Raw genomic sequence first — 16,720 nt, 5'->3', positions numbered from 1 at the left:
CGTTTAAGTTTGCGCCAGTTAAGCGGATGACATGAACACTTGAGTGAATAAAATCGAACAACAGGCCCAGTTTTGTAATAAAATGCAGCCGTTTTTCATAATCATCACACTCAGTTCATCGAATTTAACGAAGATTCGACACACTGAAAGCCATATTGAGAATGTTCTCCCTTTTTAAAATCGTATATATTTACGACGGTGATTTAACAATTTTCTATCTTATTTATCCATTTTATTCATGTATTCAAAATTAAATTTTTTAAGACTGTCCGTGTTTTTTCTCTTTTAGTCACATAAACCCCCAGTGCAATTGCATTGCATATGTAATTTTCACGACCACGCACTCCTCACACAGCGTTATATATGTTTACTTCTGGGATACACAATTCCAACTTTCTTTTAGAATCACGACAAAATGAGAAGATGACACAGCGTTATAATTCTTTTAATGTATTTTTCAGTAGCATTTATTTTAAGGTCAAATATGTCCCGTGTATACAATTCTTATTTCTTAACATAAAACAGCGTCCAAAATACGTCCAATACATTACCGGTGGGTGGGGTATTGCATATACCGCTGATACGATCAACCCGCATTATAAATTTAACCCCGCTAGATCCGCGGGTCTCGAACCTTGGACCCCGACGACAGCGTTATAACGGGGTCCCAGTGTAACTCAATTTCCATCCTGACCAGTAGTTTGTGAGGAGATGTCATCTGAAGAAGTGTAGACAGACGAAAGCCAGACAGATGGATGCCAGACAGACGAAAGTGGGACGGTGCTTGAATTAGCTGTACACATGTATGTGATACAATTTTTTTTATATAACATTTGGTACTCACTCTCCCTGTTAGATTTATCTGGTTTGACTAGTGGCATTTCTTTGCGTATATCTCCTCCAACTTCACCGACCCATGCTCCAAAATTGAATGTCAATGACTCATGTGAACTATGTTCTTCAAGGACAATCTGTCAAAAAATCAAGCAAAACTTGAATAGTGGAAATTCCTAAAAATACTGTTTTTTGTGACTGCAGCATGGCTGACTATTCAACAAATTCTAAGTCAAACAGGGTTCAACAATGTAACTGTTACTGAAATACAGCTTGAACCAAACTTTCTTAGAAACAAGAGGGTCATGATGACCCTGGATCGCTCACCTGAGTAATATGAGCTACATGTTTCAAATGTCAAACTGATGATTTTTAGACTTTTTTTGGAAAATTTTCCGATGTACAATCAAGTAACCCCTGGGGCGGGGCCAATTTTACCCCGGGGGTCATGATTTGAACAAAGTTTGTAGAAGTCTACTAGGCAATGTTACATATCAAATATCTAAGATCTAAGCCTTCTGGTTTATTTTTAGCAAATTTATGAAGATTTCCCCATGTACAATCAAGTAACCCCTGGGGCTGGGTCAATTCGACCCTGAGGGGGTCAAGATTTGAACAAATTTTGTAGAGGTCCACTAGGCAATGCTACATGTCAAATATATAAGATCTAGGCTTTTTGGTTTATTTTTAGAAAATTTTGAAGATTTTTCTATGTACAATCAAGTAACCCCATGGGGTGGGGTCAATTTGACCCCGGGGGTCATGATTTGAACAAATTTTGTAGAAGTCTACTAGGCAATGCTACATGTCAAATATCTAAGATCTAGGCCTTCTGTTTTATTTTTAGAAAATTTTTGAAGATTCCTATGTAAAATAAAGTGACCCCTGGGCCAGGGTCAATTTTGACCCCGGGGGTCATGTTTTGAACAAATTTTGTAGAGGTCCACTAGTCAATGCTACATGTGAAATATCTATGAAAGCTCTAGGCCTTCTGGTTTATTTTTAGAATTTTTTTAAAGATTTTCCTTTGTAAAATCAAGTGACCCCTGGGGTGGGGTCAATTTTGACCCAAGGGTCATGATTTGAATAAATTTGCTAGAGGTCCACTAGGCAATGCTTCATACCAAATATCTAAGCTCTAGGACTTCTGGTTTTTGAGAAGAAGATTTTTAAAGTTTTTCCTTTTGGCTGCCATGGCAACCAGAGTTCTGCATGGAATTCAATTCTTTGAACAATTTGAAAGGGGGCCACCCAAGGATCATTCCTGTGAAGTTTGGTGTAATTCTGCCCAGTGGTTTTCAAGAAGAAGATTTTTTTTTAGAAAATGTTGACGGACACATGACGCACGACGGACGACGCACGACGGACATTGAGTGGTCACAATAGCTCACCATGAGCCTTTGGCTCAGGTGAGCTAAAAAGGGCCATGATTTGAGTTAAATCCAACCAAGAGTTGTCTAACACTTGGGTTATTTCAGTTGAGTAATGACTGGGAAGCCTTGTGTAAAGTTTCCATTTTACACAGCTTGAATATTAGTTGCATGCAAAGCATTCACAGAATTTACTTATTTGAAAAACTATAACTTGTATTTAATTCAACCAAGAACGATCTAATTTGACTATTTCAGTAGGTCAATGGCTGGGAAGCACTGTGTTATGATTCAATCCAAACCACACAAGTTACTATTAAAGATACAGCTGGATACTTAGTAACATGCAAAATTTTAACCGAATTTTCTAAGTTGTAAAAGTGCCATAATTTGGATTCAACAAAAAGTTATGTACTTTGGTTATTTCAGCAGGTCTGATGACTAGGAAGCATTGTGTGAAGTTTCAATCCAATACATGCAATGGGTTCTGTTGTATGATCTTGTACACAAAACTTTAACCAAGGTGTGACGCCGCAGCCAAAGGCAACACCTGGATGAGTCGGATAGTTTTCACTATTCTTTGCATAGTAGAGACTAAATAGCCATTTAGTTAAAGTGACCTTAACCTTTATTACCAACACCCCAACAACCAGTTAAGCCTTATTTTACCTTGTGCATCATTATACCAAGTTTTGCTGAAAATGCCTATACTGTTACTCAAATTATCAATCATTTATGAAACTTCTTTTTAGAATTACAGTGACCTTGACATTGATTAAAGTAACCCCAACAACCATTCTAGTGTTCATTTCAAAATTTTACATCTACATATCTCTCCCGCAACTTTAATGATTTTTTATGAAAAATCTATTTTTAGCAACAATGACCCTGACCTTGATCTCATTGAACCCTAACTTGTGATATGATTTCCACCAAACTGGCAAGAAAGAACCTAAATGATAATCACCTTTTCTATTGTCCAGACAGCTTCAGTGTCCCCTTCATATCCAGACGACACTCGTATCTTCTCAATTTCACCTAGATCTTTAAATTCATAATCCTGAAATAAACGATTAAATTACCATTAAACATAATTGCAGTTTTCAATTGTGAATAAGCCTAAGATACTGTTTTCATTTTAACCTTTTTAAACATCAGAAAAACAAAGACTTACGTAAAAGTGTTCAGTTTTGCCCGGTGCAAGTAGAGCAACAGGGCTATCAGGATCTTCATGTACAAGCTGTATAGGACCCTTCACAGACTCTGTTCCATATACAACAATAGAAACCTCTCCTGCCTTGGTACCCGGCTTTAACATGGGCAGTCTGTCTAGACCCGCTGTTGTTACATGGATGTTCCATTCTCCATCTGCAAATACAAGTAACAATTCATTATTAACAATATTTCAGCAAGATAGTTGTCAAAGACTTTCCATAGACTATGTGCAACAAAAAAATTCAATCAACAATTTTACAGCCTTGGTTCCTAGCTTCAATGTGTCTATCAGTAACTTCTGTGGTACTAGGGATACTATATTCAACTGCTAAAGAACATAAGTGAATTTTCATCATTACTAGAAGATCAGTACTCGCAGAACATACCCCCTATAACTATTTTTTCCAAACCACAAAATTTCATGCAAATAAATTTAAATAATTTCACAGCAGTCACTAATTTTTTTATATCAAATGAAATATACATATAGATGTTTAGACATATACCTAATAGAGGATCGTGTTGACAGAAAGACATAAAATGTTTTAATAAACAAGTCAAGTTTTATAAATCAATCACATATTAAAAACTACTCTTTGATAATTTTGAAATACAGTCTGCAACTACAGTCGACATCGTACTTGCGACCACCTCTATTAAGCGATTTTTGTATTAAACGACCGGTCAAAATCCCTCCCGAACGTTTTTAGTACATAAATTTATTCCATTAAACGACTTTTTTATTAAACGACCAGCGACCACTTTAATGGAGTCCCGACAGGAAAAAAAGTATCTATTAAGCAACCTTGTACCAAATTTCTGCCGGGTTTTTCTTCACCTGTGTAATGAGCGAGTACATTTTGCACCTGCCTGGATGCATTTAACCTTTGTAACAGTCGAACTGACGAACAATCAAGTTATAATTTTCAGTTTGTGAAATTTATATACATATATGTATGCCCATGATATATACAGTTATATTAACAGTAAAAAATATCTTTTCTCTTCTCCTGACTGAAATTCATTAAGAGACCACTCCATTAAGAGACCACTTTTTAGCAGTCCCTCAGGTGGTCTCTTAATACAATGTCGACTGTATTCTTTTTAATGTACCAAAACTTAACTTTCCTGCTTCAAACTGAAACCAGGTATGGCAGATCAACAATAACTAGACTTATTAAACAAAATTCAACATGCAATCATTTTGGAAAACTAATGACTTGAAAATGACACTATCATATAGAATGTAATGCTGCCTTGACATTTCTATCCAGGAATGAAACATCTACTGAGTTAACATGGCAAAATAAACAAGAGCTCGTACAACACGAAATGCCCCCCTTGATGCATTCAGTAATTGCACAAGGAACAGAAATTCTTTGGTAAATGTACACAAAAGTTCTACTATTCTGGGTCAATGTTACCTTGACCTTTGACCTACTGACCTCAAAATCAATTGGGGTCATCTGCTGGTCATGATCAATCTCCCTATTAAGTTTTGTGATCCTAAGCCCAAGCGTTCTCAAGTTACCGTCCTGAAATGGTTTAACTAGGTCACTTTGACCTTGACCTATGACTTACTGACCTCAAAATCAATAGGGGTCATCTGCTGGTCCTCCCTATCAAGTTTCGTGATCCTAGGCCCAAGCATTCTCAAGTTATTGTCCGGAAACTGTTTAACTGTTCCGAGTCACTTTGACCTTGACCTATGACCTCAAAATCAATAGGAGTCATCTGCTGGTCATGATCAACCTACCTATCAAGTTTCATGATCCTAGGCACAAGCATTCTTGAGTTATCATCCGGAAACCGTTTAACTGTTCTGGGTCACTGTGACCTTGACCTTTGACCTACTGGCCTCAAAATCAATAGGAGTCATCTGCTGGTCATGATCAACCTCCCTATCAAGTTTCATGATCCTAGGCACAAGCATTCTTGAGTTATCATCCGGAAACCGTTTAACTGTTCTGGGTCACTGTGACCTTGACCTTTGACCTACTGGCCTCAAAATCAATAAGAGTCATCTGCTGGTCATGATCAACCTCCCTATCAACTTTCAAGATCCTAGGTCCAAGAGTTCTCGAGTTATCATCCGGAAGTCGTTTAACTGTTCTGGGTCACTGTGACCTTGACCTTTGACCTACTGGCCTCAAAATCAATAGGAGTCATCTGCTGGTCATGATCAACCTCCCTATCAACTTTCATGATCCTAGGTCCGAGAGTTCTTGAGTTATCATCCGGAAATCGTTTAACTGTTCTGGGTCACTGTGACCTTGACCTTTGACCTACTGACCTCAAAATCAATAGCGGTTATCTGCTGGTCATGACCAACCTCCCTATCAACTTTCATGATCGTAGGCTCAAGCGTTCTTGAGTTATCATTCGGAAACCGTTTAACTGTTACAGGTCACTGTGACCTTGACCTTTGACTGACTGACCTCAAAATCAATAGGGGTCATGTGCTGGTCATGACCAACCTCCCTATCAAGTTCATGATCCTAGGCTCAAGCATTCTTGAGTTATCATCCGGAAACCAATTTGTCAACATACCGACAGACCGACCTACCAACATCAGCAAAACAATATAACCCTCCTTCTTCGAAGGGTGGCATAAAAATGAAGCCTCTGATGTGGTTGTAAGGTTTTCCTTTAAAGATATAACATGGGTGACCCAGCTTCTTATTTCTTTTAATAAAGTTTTGTTGAGAACATTTTGATCAAGTTTCATGAAGATCCAATGTAAAAACTACTGAAAAAACTTGTACATGTCTCCATTTAAAGGAAATGTGAACTAATATGCAATACCCAGCCGTAGCAGACAGACATGACTTTGGAGACAAACAAAAAGAAAAGTTAAACCATACATGTTTGTGATACCAGTTTTTTTTTAAATAAAAAGGGAAATAAAACTAGATGCCCACGGGCAACATGTCAAGCCCGCCAGCTGTCAAAAGGACTAGGAGTTGCACATGACACCCTGTCTCATTGAGGCAAACATTTATGCCAAATAAAAAATTATTGCAAAAAGTTACAATATAAGTTATTTATAGTAAAAACAAAGGGAAGTAAATCTTTAAAAACAAGAGCTGTCTCCGTAGGATGACACATGCCCCCGATGGCACTTTGAATGAATAGTTATGGCCGATGTTAGAGTTTAGGACCTTCGACCTACGGACCTGGGTCTTGCGCGCGACACGGCGTCTTACTGTGGTACACATTCATGCCCAATAATTTTAAAATCCATGCATGAATGACAAAGATATGGACCAGACATGCCCATCAATGCACTATCATGAAAAATGATCTTTAACGTCTAAGTGTGACCTTGACCTTTGAGCTACGGACCTGGGTCTTGCGCACTGCACGTCGTCTTACTGTGGTACACATTCATGCCAAGTTATTTGAAAATCCATCCATCGATGACAAAGATATGGACCGGACATGCCCATCAATGCACTATCCTATAACGTCTAAGTGTGACCTTGACCTTTGAGCTACGGACCTGGGTCTTGCGCACTGCACGTCGTCTTACTGTGGTACACATTCATGCCAAGTTATTTGAAAATCCATCCATCGATGACAAAGATATGGACCGGACACGCCCATCAATGCACTATCCTTTAATGTCTAAGTGTGACCTTGACCTTTGAGCTACGGACCTGGGTCTTGCGCACTGCACGTCGTCTTACTGTGGTACACATTCATGCCAAGTTATTTGAAAATCCATCCATCGATGACAAAGATATGGACCGGACACGAAAATTGCGGACAGACCGACAGACAGACAGACGGTTCAAAAACTATATGCCTCCCTTCGGGGGCATAAAAATCTAAGTCCACACAAATATCCTTACCAGTAGAGATAGGTCAAAATACAGCTCAAAATTGGATGTAACATGCATATTGTACTACAGAAAAGTGGTCTTAGTTTTTCCCTACGACCAGTAATAAAAAAGTTACAATATAAGCTATTTATAGTAACAACAAAGGGAAGTAATTCTAAGTTCTTGCATATGACACTCCATCTCATGATGGTGAACAACTGTGTCATGTTACATCAAAATCCCTCCATGCATGAAAAAGAAATGCTCCGGACAGTCATTCTTGTATCTGACCTTTGACCTCTAAGTGTGACCTTGACTTTAGACCTAGGGTCCTGGTTCTTGCGCAAGACACTCCGTCACATGGTTGTGAACATTTGTGCCAAGTAACATCAAAATCCCTCCATGCATGAAGAAGAAATGCTCCGGACAGTCATTATTGAATTTAACCTTTGACCTCCAAGTGTGACCTTGACCTTTGAGATTGGAACCTGTGGTTTGCACATGACACTCCGTCTCACTGAGGTTAACATTCATGCCAAATATAAACGAGATTGCTCCATGCATGTCAAAGTTATGGTCCGGACAAACAAATCCGGACGGACACACGTACGCACGGATGCACACACATACACCGATCAGCCATTTGGACAACTATGTCTTCGCTTCCGCAAGCTGCTCGACAAAAATTATATAAGAAATGCAACAAAAAAAGTAAACAAAAGCTGATTGTAAAACATATATGTACCACATGATGACCTGTCAGAGGTAATTAGGTATGTAATTTTCAGTATCAAGTAAGCTAAGGGGCAATAACTCTTCTGTAATACACATTTTACCTGACTGAGTGTATCTTGTTGGCACTGTTGCAGTTAGAGGTAGCTTGCTAAGGGGCAATAACTCTGCTGTAAGTTTCCTGTCATCACAACCTGTGTCCAACCATCTGTAAAAAGTGAAAACTACATGAGTACCTTTTATTTCTGAGTTAAAACTGACAAAATAAACGTCACTGTTGGGATATTTTACAGAGACATACCCAAACATTGTCTGTTACAAGTCAAAAGACCTGTATAATCATCCATTTCAAGAAGTAAACAATATGGAAATGACATCCCTATGGTGCTTATCTTACCTTGATCTTTTGACAATGCTTACCAATTTTGGTAAAAATCTCTCATGCCGTGAAAACAAGATGTTATTAAAAGGTTTTTTACTATTTTTCATTTTTTTATATTTTAAGTCACAAGGACAAAATTTTAATTCATATGGCCATTTCCCAGCATTAATTGTAGAGGAAGACTAAAGGTTCCCTTCCAGATATTATTTCAGGGATGGGTTGGTAGAATCACAAACCTTCCCCTAGCCTGCTGGACAGCTTCTTCATAGGAATTAATCCAAAATCGTAAATGGGGTTTCAAATAAAGTGTAGAGAGGCAAGTGACTGGAAGTCATCAACTATACTCACTTATCCATGGAGGACCACCCACAATATAATATTCAAATAAGGAGACAACAAATAAGCACAAACCTGTTACATGGGAAGACTGTGTCAGTTTCTTCAGCAACCTTGACATTGACATATTCGCAGTACCAACCTTGACCTCTACCTACACAGTCATGACCTATGATAACCTTCTGCAGATTACCCAGCTCTATGCAAGTTAAGGTGAATGTGTCCTCCTAAAATAAAAAGTATTAATGTTTTGACAACAAAGAAACTTCTAAAAAAACACTCCTCTGAGCACTTCAGCTTATGACTTAAGTGCTATCAAATGATGTAGTACATTTAGGTGAAGCAAAAATACCATATTAAAAACAAATGTGCTATAAATTCAAATTCATAGGTACATATTTACTAGTGCCCCTCTGTTTCTGCACTTCACTGAAGCTGGGTACTAAAGTATAACACTGATCTTCCAAAGGGATGAGATAAGTGTACAAGTTATCTAGGGTTTCAAACAATCTAAACATAGAAAATATGAGGAAAACAGCCAGGACCCACATACATTGCCTGTTAACCCTTGAGCTAAAGCAATTGATACTAGAGCAAACAACAGTAACCACAACTTCATCCAAGCTTTAGTGTATTTAGTACTCAAACCAGTGGTGTTTTTGGAAGAAAAACATTTAGTCACTACAAACTGTACATGGAAAAAGCTCTTTGAGAAAATAACGCAACAGTTCCAGAGGACCAAAAAAATCACAGTCAAGGGAGATACATGATACATAAAAACATGCAGTCATTCAACCCAGATGTGATCTGATAGATATAAGTGCTATTTTTTTACCTGTCCTGCTCTGAAGACTTCTTTGTTGGTTGAAACTGACAGTGACCTTTGACCAGAGCTTCCCCACTGACCAATTAAATTGCAGAATACATTAGCCTCCGTTTCAGCTCGTGGTAAATCCCCAGTCTTCACAGTTATGATATAAATTTGTTCTAAAATATAAATAAAAGCAGTTCAAAGTTCCTGTTAAATCTGGCCATTCATTGTCTTTGTGAAAATTTTACATTCCTCCATATAATATAGATTTGATGCCACATGTATATCTGACATTGAGGAATATCAATAGAAATGTTTCTCCTCTATATGTCTGACTGCTTGCTATATACTCTGTATAAAAATATTGCACTTTGACTGACAGTTGACACCAGTAACCTGAATGGGCGATTCCTCCAGAAGACATTAATATTTAGTGGGAGGATATTGCAAGATAGAGAAGACGCTCCATTTCCAGAAGTTTCCTTGGTTCTTTAGTTTACCCGATGTGAAGCACTCATATACTGGACTCATATCAAAATGTTGGCTGTTTTTAGTTTTGGAGGAGCTTGGGATCAAACTCAACATAGCCTCAAACTTAAAAAAACTTATATTGGGATAAATCCCACTTATAGGGATTTTACTCCCAGCACGCTATGAACAATTGAAACTTCCGAAGCATCTTCTGTATCTTGCACTATCCTCCCACTAACATTACTAACAATTTTCTGCAGGAGTCACCCATATGAAGCGCTGGTTGCAACTACAAATAGACTCACAAAAAAACCCCAAAGGATCAAACTCACAAACACAATTTTTGTAGCCAGTGTTACCACTAGACCACTCATCTGCACTAGAAATTTTAAATGTTCAATGTCACCTTTTAATGGCTGGAGATCTGGTCGTGAAAGAGGCAGTTCTAAAGCACCTTCTGGATTTTCATTGGTTGATTCTATCCAATCATTATGCTCCAAAATAAACTCCTCCCCTGTGTCATGGTCTTTTAGTTTCATCTAAAATAACAGCAAATGGTTAGTTTGATAAAAGCTTGAAGTTGTTACCCTTAGAATTCACCTTTGGCAGAAAGATGAAATACAAAACAGATGAATATATGCACAATATAAATAATTTAAGCCAAAGCTAGGATTCAAACCCACATCACTGACGTTACAATAATGCATGCATCTACTTGAATTTATTACAGTTTTACACACTGATGAAATATTACACAAGGCAGTCTGAAAGACAGCTATATCCCCCGCCGCTGATATGGATAGTTAAAGGGTTGATGGTATTGGGTGGAAGCACTGGCATTGTTAAGTATATTTTATAGTCCATGTATGATGACATCAATGGATTTGAAAATCCTTCATGTGGTTTAGGAGATACAGAGCGGACACAAAATGGAAGGCTCAAACCTTTGACCTTGTGACCTTGAGCTGACATGGCTGACTCATGAGTTCTGCACATTGACTTGATGAGGTAATCATTTGACCCAAGATTCAGGAAAATCCTTCAAGGGGTTTAGGACATACAGAACGGACACAAAATGGAATGTTCAAACCTTTGACCTTGAGTTGTGACCTTACCTTGAGCCGGCATGGCTGACTCATAAATTCTGCATATCATCTTGATGGGGTGATCATTTAACCCAAGTTTCATGAAAATCCCTCAAGAGGTTTAGGAGATGAAGAGCAGACACAAAATGAAAGGCTCAAACCTTTGACCTTGAGTTGTGACATTGACCTTGAGCTGACATAGCTGACTCATGAGTTCTGCACATTTTCTTGATGAGGTGATCATTTGACCAAAGTTTCATGAAAATCCTTCATGGGGTTTAAGTGATATGGAGCAGACACAATTGTTATGGATGGACGGACAGAAGAACCGAAGGATGGACAGAAACCATTCCTATAACCTATAAAAATCTTATTCTCTGAAGTGTAATGAGTAAAATCAGATATTTTAGCATGACCAAAATTCCTATTAATTGAATTTAATCTTCTCATTAACCATGAACATTTATCTTAAACCAAATAAATACCTGAGTTTTCTCCAGGATTATTCTTTGGAAAATTACCCAAAACCCTTTAACTAGCAAAAACTAATCTTTTGTAAATGTTTATAACTTTTCAGTTAGTATTTCCATGCTTGCCATGTTATTGTAATAATACATATTTTTTACCTTTGCTAGGAACCATGATGATCCCTGATGTTTGTCTTTGAAATACACACGGATTTTGAACAATAAACCAATATCTCCAACCTTGGCCTGAAATAGCAAAAACAATCTTAGTTTCCAGAAGGAGCATCACTTAGAAGTTTCCTGCAACAGTTAGTTTAACAGCTGAAAACACATAATGTAGAATCATTAATATTTATTGGGGACAGATCTCATGGATTTGGAATCCACAATATTAAACCTGTTACAAAATTCATATATATATTTTACCTTTAAAAATTGAAATGCATGAATTCATGTCCCCATAAAAAAGCAATTTTTGCAGGTATTATGAAATTGAACATGATCAAAATCAACAGATTTTACAGTTACCAGTACTGTCTCTAAAAACCTTGCAATTTAATTCTTTACTTTCTTATCTTAATATGGGAATTGCCTTTTCCCTGGACCACTCTTTAAGAATACTTAAAAAGATTCTAGTACCTTACATAAATTCATATCTTTAGATGAAATAGTACAGTAATCAGATTTGAAACACATAACAAGAGGGTCATGATGACCCTGAATCCCTGAATCGCTCACCTGAGTAATATGAGTCACATGTTTAAAATGGCACACTGATGCTAACATATTAGAAAGTAGGTCAGTAGGTCATATTCATGGTCACTGAAAGTCAGTTTTAAGATCTGTGTGCAAAACTGTACATGTCATCCAAATTTTAAGGCTGTATCTTAAAAAACAAGAAAGTAGGTCAGTAGGTCAAGGTCACAGTCAAGTGACCACTAATTGCTTGGGGTCATCAGGTAATTATAATTAAACAGTCTAGGAAATATAATCTGATAATTTTTGAAGTATTTATTAACTCATATAACAACTGGCCCCAGGGTGGGGCCTCTTTTCACCTCAGGGCGATAATTTGAACAATCTTGTTAGAGATCAATTAGGCAATGCTACATACCAAATATCAAAGGCCTAGGCCTTGAACCTTCAGACAAGAAGATTTTTATTTTTTTCCCTATATAAGACTATGTTAAATTTGGGACCCCCAGGGCAGGGCCTCTTTTCACCCAAGAGGTATACTTTGAACACTTTTGGTAGAGGATCACAAGGCAATGCAACATACCAAATATCAAAAACCTAGGCCTTGCAGTTTCAGGCAAGAAGATTTTTAAAGTTTTTTTCTATATAAGTCTATATAGCCTCTTTACACCCCAGGGTTATAATTTGAATAATTTTGGTAGAAGACCATAAGGCAATGCTACATACCAAATATCAAAGGCCTAGGTCTTGTGGTTTTAGACAAGACAATTCTTAAAGTTTTTTCCTATATAAGTCTATGTAAAACTTGTGACCCTCGGAGCAGGGCCACTTTTCACCCAAGGGGCACAAGTTGAACAATCTTAATAGAGGACCATTAGATGATGTCACAAGCCAAATATCAAGGCTCTACATCTTGCGGTTTTGGACAAGAAGATTTTTAAATTTTTTCCTTTCGGTTGCCATGGAGTTCTGCACGGAATTAATTCTTTCAACAATTTTGAAAGGGGGCCATCCAAGGATCATTCCTGTGAAGTTTGGTGTAATTCTGCCCAGTAGTTTTCAAGAAGATCTTTTTAGAAATTGTTGACGGACGTATGACCCACGACGGACACTGAGCCGTCACAAAAGCTCACCATACGCCTTTGGCTCTCGTGAGCTAAAAAGTCTTTAAGTCTTCTATCAATAAATTCTTACCTCAAATCTGACTAGAGATCCTGGATTTAATTCTTCCTTCGAGTTGACACACACTGATTCTGATTCGCCCTTCAATCCACAAAGAACCAGACAAACTTTTTCTTTAGTACCAGAATCATTCTGTGTACCAGTCTGCACATAGACTGTCCACTTCCCTTTACTGCGGACTGGTTTCTCCAGTCCTTTTGGTATTGATTCTAATGTCTCTATCAGATTTGTAGATGGCTGAATCTCTACAAAATCAATGAAAATGAATGTACATGTAGTTATTATTTCTTTAATGTTAAAAAGTTTTGAATTCTTAGTGTTACTAAATGATACATGTATGTCTATTTTAGTCCAATCTAGCACTTACTAATTATCTTTTGTTTGTGCTCTCATATGCACTCCTGCATTTCACTTCATAATGAAGGTTCCCATTACAATGTAGAGAATGGACCAACCGCTTTTTACATATTATAAACTATACAGTGTCTAAATACTACTAGTTTTGATAACTTAAGATAATCTCATCAATCACTTGCGAGTGATTTCTATCAACTTAATCCGGTCTACAGTTACAACGGAAATGAAATCATCACCACTTTCCAGTTTTAACGATCACAGGAACTACAGGCATTGTTTTTTATTTTCTCTGTGTTGGGTTTAGAGTCACAATAGAAAAACTGAGATCATCAGATGATGGAAAAATACTGCAGGTGCCCCTCTCAGCATTGTTTCAGGTATGGACAGGTACATGGGCAAAACCATCAATGTTCCATGAAACAGCCGGATGGCTTCCTCACTTGCAGAATTCTACACTCCAAGGGAGGTTTCAAACCCACATTGATGAGGGGCAAGCGATTCAGTCAGTGATCCTAACCTTTCTGCCAGGATGGCCTTTGGCATTAATTCCAACTATGAAGAGCTAGAAGCTACTGGACTTCCAAAAGGCTAAAGAGAGCAGTTCATAGTATGAGAGTATACTGACACTGGCAGAGCTGACATTGGCAGAGCTGACACTGGCAGAGCTGACACTGACGGAGCTGACACTGGCAGAGCTGACACTGACAGAGCTGACACTGACAGAGCTATAACTGGCAGAGCTGATACTGATAGAGCTGACACTGGCAGAGCTAAAACCATAGGGGCCAGATAATATATTATGAAATCTTTTGATTTCATGGGTATAAAATTTTTAATCTTTTAGAATTTTAGATAAATTGGTTTTGGCCAAACCAATTGTTTCATGTGAATATCAATATGAGGATTTCAACTTTGGAAGATAAAATTGGAGTTTTACTTTTTGTAGTGATTTAATTTCATAAACTGACGCATCTACAAAATCCAAAAACTTCCCCTATGAACATTAATGATTTCACAGTTATCTTAAACTGGACACAAATGCCAGTAGTATTATACACAGTTAATACTGGAAAGTACTGTATCAGAAACATATCTAACTTACCTGCTACTGGAAACTCTGTGACTTGTGCATCACTGGACAATAACCACTGATGACAGTATACAACAAACTGGGAATCTGCCCTCGCTCCTTCAGCTATACCCACTTGCTGCACATACCAGCGATCTGCAACAACATTTGCTAAAGGTTATCTTCAACTTGTTTACTCAATCTATCAGTTGCTGTAACAGACACGGGATTAGTTTGCTTCCCAAATATATCCTTGGTACAGATGATTCAACAATATTTGCTTACCGGACATGAAGGAAAAAGGCTTAAAAACATCTAAAAGAGAGTTATATTTCTTGTATATGAAGTTTAATAATCAATAGTGAACTGCCAAAGGGCCGTAACTCTTAAACTGGGTAAGGTACAGTCATTTCCAGAGACAAGCCAAAGCTCACTTAATAATGATACATTTCTGTAAGTCTTAAGTTCAATCCTTGAAAACTGTAGTAGGAGTTACCAGGCCAAGGCTTATATTTGTACTGTGCAGTAAAAAGCATTCTATAAAATTTCAAAGTACCTTATCTCCTATACCTGTCATGTCCTGAAAATATGTGCAAGTTTACTTTGTAGTGATATATTTCTGTATTGGGCCAAATCCCTTGAAAACTATAGGGGAATTATCTTGACAAAGATTTCAGGCTGGAATGAAAACCAGACAGAAGGGAATGAGTTTCTAAAAAAGCTTATTAGCTCACTACTTGATAACATTCTTTTGTAACATATATTGTAATCACATGCTATTTGTTTGATAAGATATTATTTAAACCTATTCTTCCTGTAAAAATGCAAAAAAAATGTCTAAGGCTTAGAAAAACTGTAAGAATAAAGCTAGTCTTATAACAATTTATTTTCTAAGACTGAGGAACCAATCTATTTTTCATTTACCTTGACCTGCACTGTTTAAATTCAGTTCTATTTTCTTGACTCTTCCTACAGACACTGCTTCAACAACATAAATATCTGTCTGTCCAGACTGCCATGGAAGACGGTTCTTTGAGATAGCTCCATTTAACTCTCTCAGTCCTGTGTCTCCATCTACACCAATCACATTAATGCTTACATTGCCGCTGTCTGTCCCAGCATCCTTATAACTTCCTGTTGTTACGGCAACAATGTATCGCAGAACTAAAAAATAATGAAGAAAATCTTACTAGGCTTGCATAACTGCAAGCTATTGATGTCCGATAGTGATTTTTATCTACGCTTTAATGAAAAAAAGCATGTATCTTAGAAGAGACAAGGAGCTGCGTTCAATAAATGCTTGATGCCCCCAGTGGCATCCTTGTCGACAGATTTTGCACCGAAGTCCAAAACGAGGTCAAGGTCAAGGTCAAACTGAGGTCAGGTAATGTTTGAAGATGAGGAATGGTCACAGTTTACATCTGTATTAGTATCAATTCATTCTTGTAAGGGGTACTGATGCTAGACGAAACTGTCCCATTTGGTTAACCAAGAGATGGCCCAAATAAAGCAACCTAAGTCTAAAATGAGGTCAAGGTCAAGGTCAAACTGAGGTCAGGTGATGTCTGAAGATGAGGAATGGTCACAGGTTACATCTGCATTAGTATCAAGTCATTCTAGTAAGGGGTATTGATGCTAGACGAAACGGTCCCATTTGGTTAACCTCGTACGGATGGACGGTCGAACGAAAAGGACGGACAGACAGGACAATCACTATATGCCTCCCGCATCAGTAGATGCTGGAGGAATAAAAATTCAAAATATTTTTTTTTCAATATTTGCAGTTAAAAATTACTTTTTTGCAAACTTAAAAGGTATTCATGGGAAGTAATCAAAATAACTTCAAATGTTTTTCAAAACACAGAGCAAATATAAATTACAAAAGACAA

At 37.6% G+C, this 16,720-nt stretch overlaps 1 protein-coding gene across 1 annotated transcript in view; it reads right to left on the bottom strand.

Moving 5' to 3' along the window:
- The window catches only part of LOC123525919 (lipoxygenase homology domain-containing protein 1-like), a 231,377-nt gene that overhangs the window by 115,748 nt on the left and 98,909 nt on the right, over window positions 1–16,720 (bottom strand). The window contains exons 35-45 of the mRNA XM_053537880.1: window positions 15,756–15,995; window positions 14,865–14,987; window positions 13,418–13,650; window positions 11,687–11,773; window positions 10,382–10,514; window positions 9,529–9,680; window positions 8,769–8,920; window positions 8,080–8,183; window positions 3,379–3,572; window positions 3,172–3,264; window positions 845–971 (exon numbers count right to left, since the gene is read on the bottom strand). Of these exons, the coding sequence (XP_053393855.1) occupies window positions 845–971; window positions 3,172–3,264; window positions 3,379–3,572; window positions 8,080–8,183; window positions 8,769–8,920; window positions 9,529–9,680; window positions 10,382–10,514; window positions 11,687–11,773; window positions 13,418–13,650; window positions 14,865–14,987; window positions 15,756–15,995 (1,638 nt within the window). The remainder of the gene's footprint in view (window positions 1–844; window positions 972–3,171; window positions 3,265–3,378; window positions 3,573–8,079; window positions 8,184–8,768; window positions 8,921–9,528; window positions 9,681–10,381; window positions 10,515–11,686; window positions 11,774–13,417; window positions 13,651–14,864; window positions 14,988–15,755; window positions 15,996–16,720) is intronic.

This window comes from Mercenaria mercenaria, chromosome 3, assembly GCF_021730395.1.
Source record: "Mercenaria mercenaria strain notata chromosome 3, MADL_Memer_1, whole genome shotgun sequence".
Lineage (NCBI taxonomy): Eukaryota > Metazoa > Mollusca > Bivalvia > Venerida > Veneridae > Mercenaria > Mercenaria mercenaria.
Note: the sequence above shows the minus strand (reverse complement) of the source record. Positions and strands in the feature narration are given on the sequence as shown.